The 22433-nt window shown below is 38.3% G+C and overlaps 1 protein-coding gene across 8 annotated transcripts in view; it reads right to left on the bottom strand.

The window, feature by feature from the left end:
• The window catches only part of TFDP2 (transcription factor Dp-2), a 185777-nt gene that overhangs the window by 47630 nt on the left and 115714 nt on the right, over positions 1-22433 (bottom strand). For 7 of the 8 annotated variants that reach the window (XM_027875898.1, XM_027875894.1, XM_027875891.1 and 4 more), the window contains 2 exons: positions 5949-6070; positions 1418-1456 (listed from right to left, as the gene is read on the bottom strand). In XM_027875898.1, coding sequence (XP_027731699.1) covers positions 1418-1456; positions 5949-6070 — 161 coding nt within the window. The remainder of the gene's footprint in view (positions 1-1417; positions 1457-5948; positions 6071-22433) is intronic. The other variant, XM_027875895.1, reaches the window with a different exon arrangement.

The raw sequence follows: 22433 nt of genomic DNA on the forward strand, positions 1-22433 counted from the left end.
GAAAGAAAGAAAGAAAGAAAGAAAGAAAGAAAGAAAGAAAGAAAGAAAGCCACAGAACACCAAAGTAGATGTCAAAGTCTCTGCATTAAAGCTCTTACAATTTACTCAATAGGAAGCCCTTTAGGCTTTCATCCATCAACAATTTACTTTTTATTTTAGACACAAATGCATAATAGGGATATTTTTATGATATCTCAGACAACAGAAGCTTAAGTGCCACAATGAGAAATGGGGCAAGGCCTTCCTATGCTGACAGCAATGAAGGACCCTCCCATACCTCCCCCAAAAATACCATACCAAAAACAAAAGCAAAAACCCTAAAGAAAGTAGCCACAAAAACTCAAAAAGTATATCACCAGATACCACTTGGAGTATTAACCAACCACCCTAGACATCCCAATAGCCTCAGCAGATATATAATATTACAGAACAATACAATAAAGATGAAGTGCCCAACACCATACCATGCCTTAGATATAATAAATACTCATGGAATCCATGTGTGTAATGATAATCCTGAGACATCAAGAAAAGATCAAATTATGTTTCATATGCTTTTTTTTAAAAGAAGTATAACAGAAGTAGCTAGGTGGCTCAGTGGAGAGAGCATTGGACCTGGAGTCAAGAAGATGTGAGTTCAAATCTGGCCTTAGATACCTACTATCTATGTGACCCTGGGCAAGTCACTTAACCTCTGTTGGCCTCTGTGGAAGGAAACAGCAAACCACTCCAGTTATCTTTGCCAAGAAAGCCCCATGGACAGTATGGTCCATGGGGTCATGAAGAGTTGGACACAACTCAAGTGACTCAAAAATAACAACAAGAAGGAGTAAAATGGAATTTGGAAAAAAATTCCACCAAAAAGATTTAACACTTGGCTAAGTTTCAAATATCTAAAAAATGTACATGTGGAATATCAAAAGAGGAATTATTGTATCTATTTTGTATATCATTAATAGTCAACTTTCTCACATTTAGAACGTTTCTACTGTTAATGGTTCTTTGTAAAAGAAACAACACTAGCTCACACCTACAAGGCGATTTGTGGCTTAGGAAGTGTTTTCTTCACAACTGTGTGAGGCAGGCGGAAGAAGTATTCTTAACCTCATTTTAGAGGTGAGGAAGACAATTCTCAGGGAGATTCGATGGCTCCCCCAAGACGACACAGTCAGCCCTGGACAAGAGCTAGGGTCCAAGTCAAGATGTGGCCAAGCTCTGAGTTGAATGATACTTTTGGTGCCCTGTGGAAGACATGTATTCAGAGAAGAGAGCATGCCATTCATTATGGAAAGCAGCAATGGTGGAAATAAGAGCAGCTAAGGAGGATGAGCTCAGCCCTCTACCCTTAATTTGCTACTGGGGTCCATCCTGGACTCCCAACTCTCTACACTAAGTATTCCACTACACTTTTACTCACCTTTCAGTGTCTATAAACTCTCTAGCACGTTTTCGATCCCTAAGGGGAAAAAAGAGATAATATTTTAAAAGAATAAAAAAAAAAAAGATCACTTGATTCTTTTGAACCAAAATAAACATATGTATAGCTATAACTGACCTAAGTTTGGTAGAGGATTTATTTTGTCTTTGTATCATTTCAGATTTCATTTAAACAGATAAGGTAAATAAACACTAGGACAAATGAAATATACTATATAAAACAAGGTACAAAAAAGAATTGAAAGGGAAAGTATTTGAATGACTGAATTGCTTCAAAATTTAGTACATTAGAGTACTATAGAGAAAAAATTTTTAACTGTGCTATGTGAATACTATGTTATATGAATCAAGAAATTTCAAATAAATGAGCTCACAAGTTGAACAGGTTTGGTCAATCTTTGAGAAGAAAAATACCACAGAGGATTCAAAGAAAAAGGGTAAGAGAAAACTTTCACTAAGTCATGATCTTTTGACTCAGCCAGGAATGGGGAACCTACGGTCTCAAGGCCACATGTGGCCTTCTAGATACTCAAGTTCGGCCCTTTGACTGAATCCAAATTTCACAGAACAAATCCCCTTAATAAAAGGATTTGTTGGAACCCAAAGTTTTAAAAACAAATGTTAAAAATTATTTTTACATGCAACTGGGAAATAAGATATACAGGCAATGGGGTATAGAAATCTATCCTGCCCTACAGGAAAATAGAAGGGGAAGGGGATAAGAGAAGGAGGAGGTGATAGAGGGGAGGGCAGATTAGGGGAAGGGGTATTCAAAATGCATGCATTCTTGGGATGGGGGAGGGGAGAGATGGAACTCAAAATTTTGTGGAAGTGAATGTTGAAAACTAAAAATAAATAAATTAATAAAAAAGAATTTTAAAAAGACTAATGGGGAGAAAATATATATGTATATATACACATATATATCAGAACATGTAAGATAAATAGAGTAGATATAAGTTTAGGAAGGATAGCATTAGAAGCTATGGGAATGGGAAAAATGCTGTTTAGAGAAGGTGGCACTTGAGTCTGTCTTAAAAGAGGCCAGGAACCGTAAGAGTCAATGGATGGAAGGAAGAGCCAGATTTATTTCAAATACGGGGTTCTTTTCTATATTTACTTTTGAAAGTGCCACAATCTTTGGATAGCACAAAACCAAGAGTTCACAAAATATAGAAGTAAAAGATTTTTTCTTTTATGGGGATTAAAAAAAAACACAAACCACAATCCTTCCTTCCTTCTTTTCCTTCCTGTAAAGATTTGAAAACATTACCTTTAAGTTATGTACTTGTCTATTGGGGATATTTTTTGGTTAGTTTTAAGATGTTGCTATGACCATCTGACTCTACAAGTGACATGTTAAAAATAAACTTGAAGTTTAGGAGCTTAGCTGGGGCAATACAATAGAGGGATCATCAGAGGCTCGGCATATAAACAATAGAGCAGAAATGATTATTTAAGCTTAATTGGACTGGCCCAACTTTTATGAGAACATCCAGATAACGTATGAGAGAATGGGGACATGAATGGCCTGTGAGACTCCACAAAACTTTCAGCAGCTTGGCCATGACCATAGTCTAGGATTTTCTTTCCTGTCTTCTTGGATATCACTGTATATGGCTCTGGCTGCTCTTACCATAAAGCACAGAAGTCAGTAAAAGATTCACACATTCTGTGTTTTCATCAGGGACAAGGAAAGGGAGATATTGGGTATCCTCCACTGTCAGGTCCTATAATATTTGGAAACCATGGCATAGGTGATATGTTGAAAGGGAAATCTAGGTAATGATTTGCATATTCACCTCAGAGACAAATATCCAATCCTTTATAACTTAATAAGATTGTCTAATGGTGAGGGTTTACTTGAAAGAATGTGACATTAAGATTTGCCAGTGATTAACTTGCTATCAGGCCAAAACTTACTATCTCATAATTTCATACTCAGATATTCATCCCTATGCCAACAGTTTGCTCTTCCTTATCACACAGATGATGAACAGGTACATCATTCCAATAGAGTTTATGAGAGTACCCCAAACCTGCTACTATACCACAACTGGGAGCTGGTGGGGCACAGGAAAGGTGAGTATTACTGTTTATCAGAATAGGAGGAAGGATACTCTGCCACACTGCCCTTAGACCTACCTATTAGTACAACCAACACTGGACTCTTGATCTCACTTTACTTTTAATGATATTCATTTTAAGTACTTACATTGTTATACATAAGCAACTGCAAGTAGCTTTCTATTGTGTCCATCCTAAGAAGCAAAACTGATCAGCTAATAAATATTTTAATACATAAAAAAAATTAAAAATAAAAGGGTTTGTTCTGTAAAACCTGGACTCAGTCAAAAAGCCACACCCAGGACCTAGAAGGCTACATGTGGTCTCAAGGCTGCAGGTTCCCCACTCCTGATCAGCCCATTACACAACAGTACAGAGTGAACCTCAGGGAAATAACTCTTATGTAGCAGATGATGGAGAGCCCCCTTCCAGGGCATGATTAAGATGAGTAGTATATCAACTATTCTCCCAAGTTTGAAACTTACACTCTAGTACAAAATAAAAGCTACCTAGTGAATATTTAATCAGGCAATTGGAAAACAAAACTTTTCTGGGCCCCTGAAATTACTTATAATTGTGAATGTAGTTCTCAGCAGATATGAAAATTAGCATTTGGTCATTTTAATAATGAAAACTTTAAGCTCCAAATCCAAACTATCAAATGCTTCCCCTAATGTAGGAGGAATGGTTTCAATTGTCTAATTTACTGACCATATATCTAAAACTCATCATAAAAGTAACTTTTTTTTGCCATTAAAAAAATATATATTGATGCCTTAAAACAAATAAACACACGTTTATTCACAGCATGTCCACTCTCATGGAATCCTCCCTTATAACAAGAAAAAACAGTTCAGAAAAAACAAGCCACCAAGAAACATTGTCTGTCAGGGCATTAAGCAGTGAATGCCTGTATTTGTGCATCTGCCTTCTCTTCCCCCCCCCCCCCATCATCTGTCCTCTGAAACCAACACTGGTTTAACCAACTCTGAACTGGTCTGTTAAAGAGAACTTTCAAAAAGGAGCTTAGGGATAGCTAGGTGGCACAGTAGATAGAACACTGGCTCTGGAGTCAGGGGGACCCGAGTTCAAAGATGGCCTCAGATACTTGACACTTAACTAGTTTTGTGACCCTGGGTATGCCACTGAACCCTGACAGACTTCCCTCCCCCACAAAAAAAGTTGTATTTTTTAAAAATCTTTCAAGATAAGACAAAAAATAACAGAAATCTCACATGTATAACTATCTCCAAGAGGTTTGCAGCATTATTATTAGTATTATTCATTAATATATATAAATGTCTGAAGCAAATACTTTATTCAAATAATGTTTATTAAGTTCTTACTATGTAATAAGCCATGCTAAAGTCACTCAAGGTAAACAGATGATGGGGCAAGAAATGGAATTATCCACTAGGAACTGACAAGAACTGAATTCTGTTACATTTCTTTACCTTTTGAATTTTGAAGAAGGGAGAATAAGTGTAGGCATTGTTATGAAAGATTTTGCCTTTTTACCTACATGAGAAAATAGGGTAGAGTTTTGGTTTCATTTTTTGATTTACGATATGATAAATACTGACAGATGCCAAGGTCTTAAAAAAAAAAACAACAACTACAACAACCCACAACCAGGGTAGCCTTCTTGAGAAGTTTACTTTAATCTACCTGTCTTTCTAATTCTTTTTTCAGTTCCTCTGACTTGCACAAAGTGCAGTGTTCAGAGCAGTGGACTGGAGTCCAGAGGCCAATGTCCAAATCCCAGCTCTGGAACACAGATTACTCTCTTCATCGTACAATGAGGAGGCAGGACTAGATGGTCTCCAATGTCTTTTCCGAGCTCTAAATCTATGATCCAAAGATACTACTAAGAGCAGAATATGGAAATGGCCAGGGAAAGAGCAATTCAGTCAATTGGCTTTTCATCAATGAAAACACATAACTTCTTTTTTAACATCTAAGTCCAAAGAATTAAAACATATTTTGCATTTCTAAGATGACTAATGATTTTATTCTTCAGAGACAGAAAAATTATTTCTGTTATTAGTATAACATTCTGGGTGATGACCTATTTGCTAATCAGGAAATATGAAGATGAAGACATACAATAGGCTCTCGTATTAACAAAACACGCTTATGCCCTTTTGTCTTTGACCGTAAAGAAGGGGAGAGTCTCAGAAGCTCACATATAAAGGAAATTCTGAGCATAGTCACCCAGGTATGTTGTGGCACATTTGCTTAAAAGATTATAAGGGACTGATAATTCCAAATAGAACATGATTCTTGGGTTTGTAGGCACTAAGACATAAGGCAATACTGGAAGATAAGAATGCAAAAAGAAAAGTCAGACCTGTACTTTCAACAAAAAACTAAAAAATTAAACAAACTGATAAATAAGCCCTCTCCCTCCCCACTCCCCCCACCCCCCTAAAAAAAGGCCTTACCCTGGAACCCAGCCAGCAGCTTCTGTCACATGTGTCTGCGTGACCATTGCTGGTGCAGGGCTATAAGGATTCCCGATCAGAACACTCCCAGAACTAGTTAGTCTTTGTGGTGTGCTTATAATCTGTAAATGTTAAAGAAGAAGAACAGTAAAGATTCTTAAATACATAAAATAGTCTGAACAAAACCATGTCACTAAGGTACATTAATATTAAAACACATAATAAATGCAACACAGATCCTAAATCACGTTCACATAAACAGAACACTTAACCTGGGTTAAAATGCAAGTTTAAACAAGTTAGCTACAATTTTGGAGGATTAAATCAGAAATATGAAAACCTTTCATTTGGTAATTATGAAATCTGTTGCACAAGTTGATTCACCAAAGCTAGTTTATATAATATTAGAGCTTCACATATATGTTTGGTGCTTTTAAAGAAAATTTCAACATGAAAATTAGAAAAGCTTTGTAAAAATTGGCCAGAGCCAAGTAAAAAGAGATGAGGAAAATTAACATAAAAGCAAAATTTAAAATACAGTATAAAACTAGTAAAATTGAAATAATGAGAAAAAAATTCAGAAATTTCAAATTAATTCTTAATCACAAGTAAGGAATAGCAGATGTCTAGGTACCAGAGTTCTATGTGAACCCTATTCCTTAGTCCTCAGGTAACAAATCTCCCCTATTTGACTATTTTATTTTCTATAATAGTCTGAATTTCCTTCTTTTGGCTTTCTTTTACCAATTAGTATTCCTCTGCTAGCTTTTTAAATCCTCATCACTTTTATTCCATCTGCTTTAGCAAATCAAATCTGTTGATTATTCCCATATATGAATCTTCATTCCTGTTTTCCATTTTCCACAAAGGAGGTAATTTCTTTTCATTTTTCACAAATTTTCTAATTCACCTAAATTTTGCTCACAATCAATCTCTTCATCAAGATTTTCTACATTACTAATCTCTTTATGCAAATAATCTAAACATATATGCAGCATGATATATTGTAAGAAAGAAAACTGATTGGAATTAGGCACCCTGGCTTTAAGCTCCCACTCTTACTCTGACTCTACTAGCAGGGTAGGGTGACTTTGGATGGGTCACTTAATCTTTCTGGGCTGCTTCCTCATTTTAAAATATGAATAAGGAAGAGTGCACTGGCTACCTCTCAGTGGTGGTCTTTGGAAGTGCTTTGTAAATCATAAAGCAGCACAGAAATTTCAGCTGTAACAGTTAACATGAGCTACCTTGCTTCCTTTAACCATTCAAACGCTTTTTTAAAGATCGAATGCTTAGGTGTCTCAGGGCTACAAAGTAATTATGAAGGGATATTTGTTGGAGAGGCATTATTTTGCAGCAGTAGAAAGAACACTGTATTAGGATCAGAAAACATGGGGTCGAGCAAGGTTCAACTCTTCCAATTTTGAACCCCTTGAATCTGGAGCAAGCCACAATCTCCCTGTGCTTCATTCTCTCCCTCTGCAAAGTGAGGTTAACACCGTTTGTCCCAACTATCTCATGGAGCTGTTGTGAGGACCAAATAAGATAATGATACCATCTCATTGATACAGTACTCTCCTAACATGGGTAATACAAGTGTTCTGGTTCCCATTTTACAGATTATGAAAGTTGATTGCCAGAGACATGAAGTAAGTGATACAGAGCTGCCATGAGGCAAAGCTAGGACTGGGCTCATCAACATTCACTGACATGTGAAAAAAATTCTTCACATCTTTTTGCTCCTCTACACACAGACACAGGCACACACACACACATCCGCGCACGCATATACACATAAGCTGGGAGAAATTACAGCTATATTGATTTCAAAAGGAAAAGTGAACTTGGCAAGTTGGTTTTTTTTTTTTAAATCCACAGAACACTGAAATTAGAGGAGGAAAGGAAGTCAGAGATTCATTGATTAAAGAAGACAATGTTGTATTAATTACATTCAATGGCCAATTTATGACTGACTCGTGGAATCTGTTGCTATATGACTGCTTACTCACTGGCCCCTTCAATATATATAAAGTAGACTCTATAAAGCAATAATAATTATCACAGCTAACATTTACATGGTGTATTTTAAGTGTTTTAAGAGAACTGCTCTTTTTGATGTGATCTTCACAACAATCCTGTGAGGTAAGTGATAATTTTGGGACCTCAAGGTGGTGCACAGGACAGAGCTCCAGAACTAGAGACAGGAAGACCTGAGTTCCAATGCAGCCTCAGAAACAATCTGTGTTTGACCGTGAGCAAGTCACTCCCCCCTGTTTGCCTCACTTAACTCATCTGTAAAATGAGCTGAAGAAGGAAATGGCAAACCACTCCAGTATCTCTGGCAAGGAAACCCCAAATAGGGTCACAAAGTCAAATACGACTGGACAACAACAAAAGTGCTAGTCTTATCCCCATTTTACAGACAAAGAAACTGAGGCTGACTTTCCAGATCATAAAACTAGTAAATGTTTGAGGCAGAATTCAAATTTAGATCTTCCAAACTCCAAATCCAATACTTTATTCACTATGCCATGGCAGCTACATGGATAGTATAGTGGATACAGGGGTGGGACTTGCAAATCAGGAAACTCCAGTTCAAATCCTGCTCAGATTCTTATACTCTGGGCTAATTACTTATCTTAGTTTCCTCATCTGTAAAATTAGTATAACAACAGTACCTACCTCACAGAATTGTTGCTAGGATCAAATGAGTTAGCATACATGCAGTGTTTGCAAACTTTAAAGCACTATGTCAATGCTAGCCATTATTATTATAGAAATAAAAAGTATTATTATTACAATTGCTGTTACTTAATTTAACAATCATTTAGCCTTCCTAATTGTTCTCTTCCACTGACCTTGGTCCTTCCCCAGGAACAGAACTATCAGCAACCCAGGAGAACTGAGGAGATATTCAAAGAGTTAACTCAATAGAAGAGGGCTGGAGACAAAGAGCATGGGCCCCCTGCTGCGCACCAGACTTGTGGTTCACTAATGCCCATTGTAACTGCCTTAGAGTGGGAAAGAACCCAGAGCACGAAAGGCTGTAGAACAGGGCAGGCTGGAAGAAAAACTTCACGGACATTTCATCATCTTTCATAAGCCTTTTCTCTGTTGTCAGCTCCTCAAGTGGTTTCCTGTACTGGCGTCCTCCTTCACTTAAAGCAGCAGGTTGTGGATAAGCAGTGACCTCTAAAGCCTGGGACATTATGCAGATACTGTAGTGGTAAGTCACTGATTCGCAGTTCTCCCAGCGGAATGTGAAAACTGTTTGGTATCGGTCAAGACCCTGGAGGATACAGAGCTCAGACTCTTCCAATAAGAGAAGTACTAATGTGGAAAAAAAAAACCCCTCTTTTTTTGTGGGGTCTCTTTGGGAGAAGCCTCTCAGCAATTGAGTGTTTGTAGATACATTTTACCTAAAATAGTAGAGAGAGTCTGTGGAATAAAATACAAATGCCTAATCCTGACTCTGGAAGTTCTTTCCAGTTAGCTCCAGCCTGTATCTTTCCATAGGTATTTCATATAACTCCCTTTCAAACATACCACTTTGAAGACAAAGTGAAACACTTGCTGTTCCTTAAAGCTGGCACCCCCTTTTCTGCTCCAGGAGCTTTGTACCTGGTGTTCTTCCTGCTTGCAATGTGTTCATTCCTCATCTCTGTCTCGTAGACACAAAATTTTCTTTCAAGGCTTAACTCAGGGGCCACCTCCAACTGGAAGCCCTTTTTGGCTCCTTGAGCTGCTACTAACTTCTTCCTCCTCAAACTATCTTCTGTTTGTTCACTTGTCTGTCTGTATCTCCCTGTAAAATTGAACTCCCTAAAAAAGGGCTGTTCTCATTTCTGCTTTTGTGTTCCCAGAACCCATCGGAGTGACAATTGTTTCATTCACTGCAAACGAAAATTGTTATACGTGTATATAGGCATTTTCGAGATCTGAAACAAGTATCACATATGCACACACAGCTTTAACAAAAATATGTAATGAAACAAGATACATATTAAAAACAAAACCCATATGGAATACAAGCGCCTATCAGAGAAGTTACTTATGACAGCTCTTACAAAAGGGAAGTAGGGAAGGAAGGAAGGAGCCAGGCTCTATGTTAAGCATTTTGTAAATCTGATCTCATTTGATCCTCACAACAAACATTTTGGGAGGTAGGTATGTGTTCCCCATTTTACAGTTGAGGTAACTGAGGAAGACAAGAGGTGAAATGACTTACCCATGGTCATATGGCTATTAAGTATCTGAGGTCACATTTGAACTGGGTCTTCCTGACCTCTAGGTCCAGTGCTCTACCTACTGTGCCACCCAGTTGAGATACACACTTACCATAACATCTCATACAGCGAAAAATGATGATAAGTGATTTACCACTCTAAGTGATCTTTTGACTATTTTGCAACTACATCCTGGTTACTTTATAAGCTCTGAAAGTTCCTGTAGCAGAATCATGAGGGGCCAGATCCATATGCGTTTTGGAGTTGTTCAGTCGAGAATAACTAAGAATATTATTCTATTTCACATTATCAGGAAAGAGAATTAAGTAAACTTTTATTCATTCAAAGAACACTTAAAAGTGTCAGTCACCTTCTGTCAGTCAATTAGTCAATAAATAAAAGGCAGAGAATCAATCCACACTCTTATGCATCTCAGCCTCAGAGGCTGCACTGAGTGCACAATTATCTGCAAACAAAAAGTTGAGCCCAGCTCTCCATCCAGTTTAGTTTTGGTTTGTAGCCTTTTCAAGTTAAATAATTTACCATCAACGTGTAGCTCTTTGATGCCATTTTCATCCTCACTGAAGGTGTCCCACAACATCACTGAAAACATCATGCTAATACACATGGGAGCAAGCACACAGCCCTGCTTCACTCGAATGGTGACTGGGAAAGCATGAGAACATTGTCTATTATCCAGAACCCAGGTAAGCATGCCATCATTAAAATGACATACAATACTGATGAACTTTTCCAGGTAACCATGATCTTCCACAAGCCCTCACAATTGACAGTATCAAAGGCCTTGGTCAGGTTGATGAATGTTGTGTACAGACATCTATTCTGTTTGTGGCAGTTCTCCTAGAGTTGCAAACACCATATTGACTGTTCCTCAGCTCTTTCTGAAGGTATACTGGCTCTCGGGTAGATGACCATCTCCCAGGCAAAGGATTAGACTATTAAGGAAGACTCTGGCAAGAATCATGCCAGCAATGATTAGGAGAGAAGCTCCTCTGTGATTGTCAGAAGACAATCTATTTCCTTCTTCTTTATAGAGATGGAGGCATCTTTGAACTACAGCAGGGGTGATGAACCTGCAGCCTCGAGGCCATAAGTCCTCAAGTCGAGACCCTTTGACTGAATCCAAACTTCACAGAACATATCCCCTTAATAAAGGGATATGTTCTGTAAAACTTAGACTCAGTCAAAAGGCCCCACTCAAGGACCTAGAAGGCCACATTAGGCCTCGAGGCCACAGGTTTCCCACCCGTTAGAGGATAACCTCCTCTTGCCATATAACCCAGAATATTTCAGTCAGTTCTCATATTTTTTTTTTGTTTTGTAAATCTCAGCTGGAAAAGAATCAGTACCACGTGCTCTGCTACAGGAGAGGAGCCTAATGCCATTCAAAACTTCTCGTTCAGCTGGACATTCAGCTTCAACACCAAGAAAACAGAAGTCCTCCACCAGCCAGCACTGTACCTTCTCTATGTGAAGCCATTAGTCACAGAGCAATCTGAATGCTATGGATAAATTCATTTACCTTGACAGTATACTTTCCAGGGATGGCCACATAGATGATGAGGTTGATGCACACATTGCCAATGCTAGCTCAGCATTTGGGAGGCTCTGAATAAAAGTGTGGGAGAAAAGAGGTAGTAGGCTGCTTACCAAATTGAAGGTCTACACAGCCACTGTGCTAACTTCACCCTAGTATGCCTGTGAAACCTGGACACGTAGCCCAAATGCCAAATGCACATTTACCTAAAAGCCTATTTTATGAAAAACTCACATAAGGCCAGTGCTCACACAGTGGTCAGATGAAATGGTAAAAGGATGCTCTCAAGGTCTCTCACGGGAAACACTGGTACTGGACAGCCCAGCATTGCATGCCCACATCAAAGAAGATGCTGTATTCCATAAACAAAGAAGAATAGTAGAAGCACAAAGGAAATTGAGCTATACAAATGGAGAGACATCTCTATCCCAAATGTTCTAATATGAACTACTAGCCCGATCTGTGGTAGAGCCTTCTGAACTCTTATTGGACCTATCAACCACAGCCGAATACACTGTACCCTGACCCAAACATCATGATGTCACCAGTTCTCTTTGAAAACAAGGAAGAACAATAGTCAATAAACATTTGTTGCACACCTATTACGTGCGAGACATTGTACTAAGCACTAGGGACACAAAGGAAGGGAAAAGACAGTTCCTGCCCTCCAGGAGCTCACAATCTAACGCAGAAAGAAAACATGAAAACAAATATGTACAAACAAGATACATGCAAGATAATTATGATATATAATTATATCAAATTACATAACATATACAAGATTATAGAGGGCAGGCATTAGCATTAAGGGGCAATAGGGAAGACTTCACGTAGAAGATGAGATTTTAGCTGGGACGTGAAGAAAGAAAATATTCCAGGCAAGGAGTACAGCCAGTGAAAATTCCCAGACTCTGGAGATCATACCTCTGGGTATGAATGGTACCATACCATGCTGGGGACATGCAACAGAGCAACTGCCATCTATCACATCTTAAAGGTATCTTATAGGAAGGAATAAAAATTTTTTTAAAGAGAAGACATGACTTCATACATTTTTTTAAAAAGGTTTAGTTCATCACTGGTTTGTTAGAAATTTTCGCACACAAAAATTAAGAAAACAGTTACAGCATTTTAATGCATAAATCCTACTTCCCATCACTACTCACACTGAAAAGTTCTGCAATACAAGTGACCTTTCTTATGACTTATATGGAGCTAGGCTTCAGGTCTACTTAATCTCAGAGTCTATGTCATTCACAGTCCACAAGGAACCTCCAATCATTGGTAATCCTAAATATTCCTCTTCTCTCTCTTAAAGTTCAATGTATATCTTGTGTAGCACTACTAAGGAGTTCATATCTGTGCGCCAACATCCTATAAAAGAATGGTACCAGAAGGTAAGCAAACTAATCTGCTTCGTTTAAAAGGATCTGTCTTTCATTTTCAAATACAGAAAAAACATAGGAAGAGTTTGTCTGTTTGGGAAGAGCTTGTTGAAACTAGCCTTTTCACTGATGTAGTCACCCCTTTAATTCTGCCCATTTTGCAGAGAGCTATCACCAAATCACAATACCCTATTAGAATATGCAATGTACTTATATATCACAGTTTTCTGTTAAAAGAAGGAAAATTTACCAGTTGCACACCTGTTAGGGGTTTCCATGGTTTTATCACTCCAGTTAAAAATACCTTCAGAGAACTTTCTGTTTACAAAGTAGTCTCTGGATCTTGGTTAAATGGACTCTGGCCACATAAATAAAAATAAAAAGGGAAGATATTATGATCTATTAACCCCTACACAACTCCTGGTAGGAATCATACTGTTATTAGTTCTTACCTCTGGGCTGTTGGATTTTTTCCTCCATTTTCTTTTGTTCTTTTCCCCACCAATGTTAGATTTGTCAGCTATGATTTCTCATTGGCGATAATAATAATACTATAGTGCTATGTGCCAGGCATTGTATTAGGTGCTTTACATTTACTGTCTCATTTACTCCTCACAACAACCCTTTTATAGATGGGGAAGCTGACACAAACAGATTTTTTTTTAAAAGTGACTTGCTCAGTTATACAGCTATTAAGAGTCTGAGGCCACATTCCTGACTCCAGGCCCCTCCAGGCCCAATACTCTACCCACTGCGCCATCCAGCTGTTCCCCAGGAAGCACTATGCCTACTTCTATGTGTCTACCCTTTCTAAGAAGCTTTTAAACTTCCAGACACTGGAACATTAATCAGTATATAAAGGAAGAGTCAATGAACAGCCCCAAGAGTCTGAGGATTTTTTATTCTTTTTTTTTTTTGGCTAGGCAATGGGGTTAAGTGACTTGCCCAGGGTCACACAGCTAGTAAGTGTCAAGTGTGTGAGGCCGAATTTGAACTCAAGTCTTCCTGACTCCAGGACTGATGCTTCATCCACTGTACCATCTAACTGCTCCAAAGTCTGAGGACTTCTTAAGGCAGTCCTCAAGTTTTTTGTTATGAGCAACTATTGTATGCCTCACCTGAAACCTTGGTGCCATCAGAGAGAAAATGGTAAATATGTGTGCTGGGGTCAGGAAATCCTATTTAAATCACTGAGACAGATCCAGAATTTAAAAGCACTAATCAAACAAGCATTTATTAAGCAGTACTATATGACAGGTACTGTGCTAGGCACTGGGGACAACAGTGACAAAGACCAAAGTCTCTCCCCTCAAAAAGCTTATTATGGGAGATAACATGTACATATACAGCTATGTTAAAAACACATACAAAAATACTAGGTAGTTTTTTTGAGGGGAAGGTACTAACCAGCAGTTATGGGGATGGGGGTGAAGGGAGAGGATGGGTCAGAAAGGCTTCACAGAAGGTGGGCCTTAAGTTGAGTCTTGAAGTAAACTCGGGATTCTAAGAGGTAGGTTGAGAAGGGAGAACATTCTAGGTACTTCGGGGCAGCCAGTGCTAAGTATCATGAGGTAAGAGATGGAATTTCCCATATGAGTACAAGGAAGAAGGCCATTTGGCTGAACTATAGTGTATGAAAGGAAATACATAAAATGATGTGAGAAGTATGTGAGGGCCAGCTTGTGAATGGCTTGAAATGTCACACAGGGGAGGCACAAGATCAGACCTGCACTAGGAAAATCACTTTAGCAGCTAGGAGGAGGATGGATTAGCATGGGGAAAGACTTGAGGCAAGAACAATCAGGAGGCCAGAAGTGAGATGATGAGGGCCTGCACCAGGGGTGGTATTTTCTTTCTTTGCCTGAAGGGAATTACTAAAGTACTAGTGAGCCACAGAGAAGGTAGGATTGCAGCAGTAAGTTCACAATCGTACCAGGTTTTGTCCATTATTGGCCAACTGCTGCAAAACTACAAAAGACTACATTTCTTATGTTTTAGAAAAACCAATATATGTAGTTAAAATAATTTCCTCTTCATTTTTATTCACATTTATTTACACAAACACACTTATGAACTCACTTTGTCATTCATTCAAATGCAAAAACATTAACATAAGGAATCTATCAATCTATGAAATTTTCTTTTTTTCTCTCAGATTAGATTCTATCACATTATTCCTGTAAGTTCAAATTTCAGCATAGTGGACTCTACCAGGAAGATATTAATTACAAAAAAAAAAAAACAAACAGAAAAACCCATTCCAAGCATGTTTGAGATTCACTTCATAGTTAATTTACATGGACACATTTCTACTTTTCAAAGTAGATGACAGTTGGCCAGGACAAGCAAAACGAGTGGTCTTTACTTCAAATCTCAGAGCCCATGTAACATAAAATATGCACTTAACCAAAATATAGTAACTTGAATGCTGTGACAAGAGATTGACTGACTGAATGAAAAAGTATTTAATTAAGTATTTACTCTATGTGCCAAGCATTTGTGCTAAGTGTTGAACTGAATGAGACTGCTTGAGCTCCTTGACTCTGAGGTACTACTGCCATCTACTGTAAGAAAAGAACTTTGCTTTCAGGAATAAAAACACTGATTATGCAAGGATTGCAAGGTGTTTCTATCTAATTTATACCTGAAACCTCTTCTACTATTTCTCCACCAATCAGAAAGTGAACTCAAGTCAAGTCATCAAGTATTTATTAAGTCCCTGTTGTGTACCAGCCACTGTGCTAAGTGTTAGTGATGCAAAGAAAGGAAGGAACAGTTCCTGCTCTCAAGAAGCTCATATTCTAATGGGGGAAACGGTATACAAATAACTATGTAAAAACAAGGAATATACAAGCTAAGCAGGAGGCAATCTCCGAGGGAAGGCACTGGCATTAAAGAGGGATGGGACTTTAGCTGAGACTTAAAGGGAAGCCAGGGAAGCTAGAGGCAGAGATGAGAACACAAAGAATTCCAGGGGGAGAGACAGTCAGTTAAGTGTTTCAGATGATGGAGTTTTTTATGTAAGCAATATCAAGGAGAATAGTGTCACTGGATCAGAGAGTACCTGGAAGGGAGCAAGATATAAAAATACTATATAGATAGGAAAGGCACCAGGCTATGAAGGGCTTTAAAAGTCAAACAGGATTTTCTATATGATCATAGAGGTAACAGGAAATGTACTGAATGAGAAGTTGATATGGTTAGACCTGCATTTTAGGAAGATCATTTTGATAGCAGAGTAGCTGATAGACTGGAGTGGGGAAAGATGTGAGGCTGGGAGACCAACCAGAAGGCCATGGCAACAGTCCAAGTGTGAGGTCAAAGGAGAGAATGGTGAATATATGAGATGCTGAGAGCAAGGGCTGTCTTGCTTTTAAATTTTATATCCCCAGCACTTAAGTACAGTGCTTTGCACATAGCAAGCAATTAATAAATTCCTTTTCATTCACTCATCCATCATCTAGGATTTTATCTTAAGTAAAATTAACACTGTCATCATAACAATCAGTTGGGAGTATAGCTCAATTGATTAACCAAAGGGCTTATAAACTCCTAGTTGTGCCATAAACTGACATACAGGAAAGGTATTAAGGATACAGAGGAACAAGTGGACTTCAGATCTCCTGAACTGAGATAACATTCAAAGTCTGTTCCTTGATGCTTAGAAGCAAAAAAGTTTCTGCTACTTTAGTGCAGGGGTAGGGAACTTGTGACCTCAAGGCAATATGTGGTCTTCTAGGTCCTCAAGTGCAACCCTTTGACTGAATCCACATTTCACAGAACAAATCCTTAGTAATTTAGTAAAAGGATTTGTTCTGTAAAATTTGGACTCAGTCAGAAGGCCAAACCCAAGGACCACATGTGGCCTCCAGGATGCATGTTTCCCACCTTGCTCCGGTGTTTCCAACATCCAGGTTTTCTTACCATGTACAAAACAAGAAAGTGTTCAAGGAGAGTTAGGGAATTAACCTTTTTATGGTTGGATCTCTAGGAGATAAAGACTAAATTACAGATGAATATTCTGGCAGTACTTATAGTACTGCCTGGCCCTTCCTACTTCCCATACCCAAAGTTTCAGGTCTGGATAGAGTGTAGGGCAGCAAAAGAACCTGCAAAGGCATTCATTCATTTAACAAACATTAAGCATTATATAGGCACTTCACTGTACTATGGGGAATACAAAGTTCTAAGTAAGATACAGCCTTCTATTAGTAGACTTTCAATTTCCTTTACAGGAGCTCCATCAATGCTAACACTACACAGACAGGGTGTTTAGTTACTTTAAAGTTCATTATTCTGACAAAGGGCTGAAAGAAATAAGTAGGAGCTTGAAAGCAGGACCCTCAGGCTCAGGAGCTGTTGATAATTTAAGTAGGTAAGTTTCTGCAGCCACTGTAAAAAAGAAAACTGTGAGATTTTCCTAAGTGTCACCTGTTGAACTCCCTAACAACCCATTACACTATATTAGAGACTTCTGACATCTTTGTTGAGGGAGAAAGGAAGGAAATTGCCCTTCACAAATATCTTAAACACAAGGGGGAAAAGTCAAATTGTTTAGAAAAGAAAGGGTCTAGGGAGAGCCAGATCAAGGAGCCAAGGAGTTAGTCTGAGCAGGGTTTCAGAAGGGAAGACTCTGACTCTTACTGATTTTGGAGCTACACCAGCCTCCTAAGGGAAGAGAGTCTGTAGCCTAGCTTGAGAAAAACCCTCCACATTTTGCTATCTATGGTCTCTCTTAATTTTCCTTGCTAATTCTGTTTTATGGGCTATATATCTTTCGATGTATGTATCTTGATGAAAGAAAAAAGAAAACAAGCATTTATTAAGTGCCTACTATGTGCCATGCATTTTACTAAGGACTTTATAAAAATTATCTCATATAATCCTCACAACAGCCCTGTGAAATAAGAGCTATTATTATCCTCATTTTACAATTGAGGAAACTGAGCAGACAGCAGTTAAATGACTAGCTCAGAATCACACAGCTATAAAGGTGGGAAATGAACTCAGGTCTTCCTGACTCCAGGCCAATGCTCTATCCACTGTACCACCTAGCAGATACAGCAGATCAATAATAGCATTCCCAAACTATAGTTCTTTTAGTAGCCTTAAGAGTAATTTTTCTAGACCAGAGATTACTAACCTGGAGTCTGTGAACTTGTTTTTGTTTTTTATATTTTGATAACAGTATTTCAATATAATTGGTGTCCATGGCGGTTTTATTTATTTTGTATTATGCATTTAAAAACCATTATTCTGAAGTAATGGGGAGTCTGGTGTATGTGCAAAGCACTCTGGATGGCACCCCTCTACGTGGAGACACAAGGGCATCTGCGTCTAGGAGAAGTATGGTGTTGATCAAGCAAAGTGCTTTGGAAAGACTTTGGAACACACAAAGACATTTTGTAATTCATTCTGGCTGGCCAATTGCATGGTGAGGAGAGGCTTTCTACTGTGTGCAGAGGCATTCAAAAAGGTCTGACGCATCAACCCCATCCTCTTTTGCTTCATTCACTCTTGGGGAACCTTGGACTCCTGCATTCAGGATGTTCAGTGGGAGACCATGCTGGAAGGGGAAAAATCTTGGGTCTTTCTTCATCTGAGGCTGCCGTTGACAAACCCCCACTTGTAGTGAGTACATTCTGCCCACTGTCCCATAGCCAGGCTGGCTGACTCACCCCCTCAGTGTGCTAGGGCACTCTGAGGAGCGGCTATATTCTCCTCCATGGCTAAGGAGATAGTGACTAGTGTCCTGGTTTCATTTAACCAATTAACATCAACTGGCTTTCACAAAGGGATAGGAACTTCAAAAGTTCTAGCAATAACTAGCAGGAAGTAGGCTAATAACTTACTTCAGATCTTTTATAACACTGGTTCCACCAAGTTTACATCCAGATACAGCATGACTGCTAGATGTATGGATGTCTCAGTTGTCACTAGCTTAGGTCTCAAATGTCATTTCTGAAGGTCATTTTTTGCTCTTTGGAGCATCAAAGCTAGGAGCAAACCTGTGAATTCTGGAATGCAGAATGCCAAGGGATGCTCTGGACCTAGCTGCTTCTTAAGGTTCTTCATTCCTTACCACCTGTCTTGCCTCTAAGGCCTGCAGACATCCAGCAACTGTCATCTGACCTACTGACATAACCCAAAGACCCTGGGACCTTGACATCTACCCTACTGCTGTACCCTCAGAACTGTACCAGTTTTTCTGTTTGTATCCCCAGCACTTCACACATACACAGTAAGCATATAGCAAATGATTTTTTCCCCCATTCATTCATCCAAAAATATTTAAAAAACAGACAGCATCATTATCTACTGCTTAAGTCAAAATAGAATAGAATGTGTAGATGAGGTTATCATCTCTGCAAGTGAATGGGTGAACCTGACTATTAGTCACATGGAGATGTCACTTATTTCTGCTTCCTTCTAACACTTAATGGTTTTTCTAACACATTTACTTACCTAAACTCACATTTAAACACTTTTGTAAGTGTTAAATAGTAAAACTTATACCACCTCCCAAACAGGGTTGTTTCAAGGATCAAATGAAAGGTGTGCAAAGCATTCTGTACACATTAAAGCACTGTGGCTGCCATTTTTATTATCTCACCTTTTACATATACTCACATATACCCATCCTTATCCACATACATAATCAATATGGTCGAGAGTAGAAAAATGATTAACAATGTTTTTTCAAAGTTCAATCTCAGAGTAATCTTCCAAAGGCCTGCAGACAGCCTAGCAGACAGTTAAAGCAATAAATCTTAATTGTTGTACCATTTAAAACGCAGCACAGAAAAGTCTGATATTCTTAATGCAAAATTATTAAGAACAAAATACAACTGCTTCTGCCCTGAGTTTTTGAAAATTGCTAAATTTATAAATTGGTAATTACTTTGAAGCTAAAAACCATACACCTAAAATGGGCTCTAAAAGAAAATTTATTAAATAAGTTGAACAAGGTTAATGCTCCGTGGAATTTTAGTTAAAGTACCAATGAGATTTACTGAAAATGTGAAAGTTTTGATCTGGTTCTCAACCATACAATTTGTTGAGTACAGACAAGTGTCCCAATTTTAATAGAACTTGGGCTACCATTAAACTATTATTTACCTTTTCCTTCATCCAAAAATTGCTAACTTCTTTTTTGTAACAATTTCATGAAGACTAGTGACCACTGGAGTGTGGGGAAAGGAATGGAAGAGAGGAAGAAAAGAAAGGAAATAACAGCAGAGTGTCAGATGTGTTATGTAGGGGGAGGGAGAAGGAGAAGGCTGCATGTTGTTCCATCCCCATTCTATCCCCTCCATCCCTGACTCAACCCCAGGAATTCCAGCAAATCACAGAGAATGGGTTATGGAAGTGGCAGCCTATTTGGAAAACTAGCAGGAAAGGCTGAGATCTCTACCATCAATTCCCAAACTACTGGCTGAGGACTGAAAACTCAGTCAAGGGCTTCTCTATCTCCAACAATATCTTCACTCAAACTTTATTAACATTAATAACTGGTATTTGCACACTGATTTAAAATTTACAATGTTTTATATACAGTAACTGATTTGAGCTCCAAGAGATAGATAATTGTATTAACACCCCATTTCACAAAGAAGAGGACTGAGGCTCTAAGCGTTTAAATCACTTGCCCAGTCATACAGAGCTAGAAGCAGGGCTGAGTTCCATCTTCTTGACCAGACTCCATCTGTGCTGTATCCACTGCCACATAAAGTTACTCAATCACCATCAAGGTAGAAAACATTTAAGGACAATTGGCATATAGATATGACATCCACAGGGGAAGATATGAAACAAAATCTGTCTACTGGGCTTAAAATTAAATGAGAACAGCCTAATCAAGATTGTCAGAAATGACTGCTGAGACATAGCCAGGGCCTTCTGAAAGATTATGGAGAATATTAGGGGTTTCATTCTAGGAGATGGGTGGGGAATGTTATCTTGATTTTCAAAAGAAGAGCGTGTAAACTAAACTATAGGTCAGTAAGTTTGACTTCATTTCCTTGCAAAATTATTGAATTTACAATTAAAAGAATGGTTAATGAATACCTGGAAAGAATGCAGTGATCCTAAGGATGTAACATGGCTTCATCAAAAATAGTTGAAGCCAGACTAAATTGAGTTGATTTTTTAACTATACATAATAATGTTTCAATTTCAAAGTAAATTACATTCATTGTTTGAATGCTGGATGCCAGTAACACATTTTCCTCCATTTTGGCCTAGTGTTCTGTCCCCTACATCTCTCCCATTCTGCTTATTATTTTTCCCCTTCATTTTGCACTAGTTTTCCCTTAGCCTTCCCCTAGCTTTAAGCTGACAACTGAGTAGAGGAGAGTAACAGGAGAATGGCAGGAAGACCGGGGGGTGGGGTGGGGGGGGGTGTTCTTTCTCTTTGCACTTCCTTCTCCCTCATCTTTCATGCCCAATCCTTTTTGCCACTGAAAATTCTAATCCCTGCCAGGTCATAAAGCAAGGTGAGAGGCAAATCACTAGGGAAGGGTAGTAAATGGGGGCATCTTGGCAGCAAGGTAGCTTGCAGAGATAGGGTCTGCAAAAGAAAGAAAAAAAGATGGTGAGGTAAATTCTCAGTGATAGTGGGAAGGGATCTATCATAGCTTTGTAGGTTGTATAAAGGATATATGTGTACACATGCACACACACACACATATACACCAGGCACACATAAGTTAAGATTTCCAGTATTCATAGAAATTTATATTACAGATCACAGTGATATTACATTACATATTCATGCCTCAGTTTCCTTATCGATACAATAAAGGGATTGGACTAGACAATTTTTAAAGACTATCTGGCATTATCAAAATCCTATAAGCCAAAAATCATATTTTAAACTATCTTTTAAGGCAGTGCAAATTTTTAATATGTGTTTAATATATGTTAGAAAAATGGGGGGGGGAAGCAGTATTTAAATATATCTTTCCCAATCTAAGCAACAGGAGACATTTCCCTCTGAATGTGCCATATTTCATGTTCTGATATGTTTACTACTTAATGTCTTTGGAGAAGCACATTTACTTTTATATTTTCTACAATTAATTTTTTAAAATACTGTTAAGTGATGAATTACCTAATCTGGTTTCCTTCATATATCTTTTCATACAAAAACTTCTTGAAAGTAGTAGTAAGACCAAATATAGACTTGTTCTCTATTTTTTCATTCTTTCGGTTTTATTTTATAATTTCTTGATCTCTCATAAAGTCATTAGCTTCTATTTGCTCCATTCTAATTTTTAAGGAATTGTTTTCTTCAGTGAGCTTTTGGACCTCCTTT

Source organism: Vombatus ursinus, unplaced genomic scaffold (assembly GCF_900497805.2).
Source record: "Vombatus ursinus unplaced genomic scaffold, bare-nosed wombat genome assembly UNPS02014810.1, whole genome shotgun sequence".
Taxonomy (NCBI): Eukaryota; Metazoa; Chordata; class Mammalia; order Diprotodontia; family Vombatidae; genus Vombatus; species Vombatus ursinus.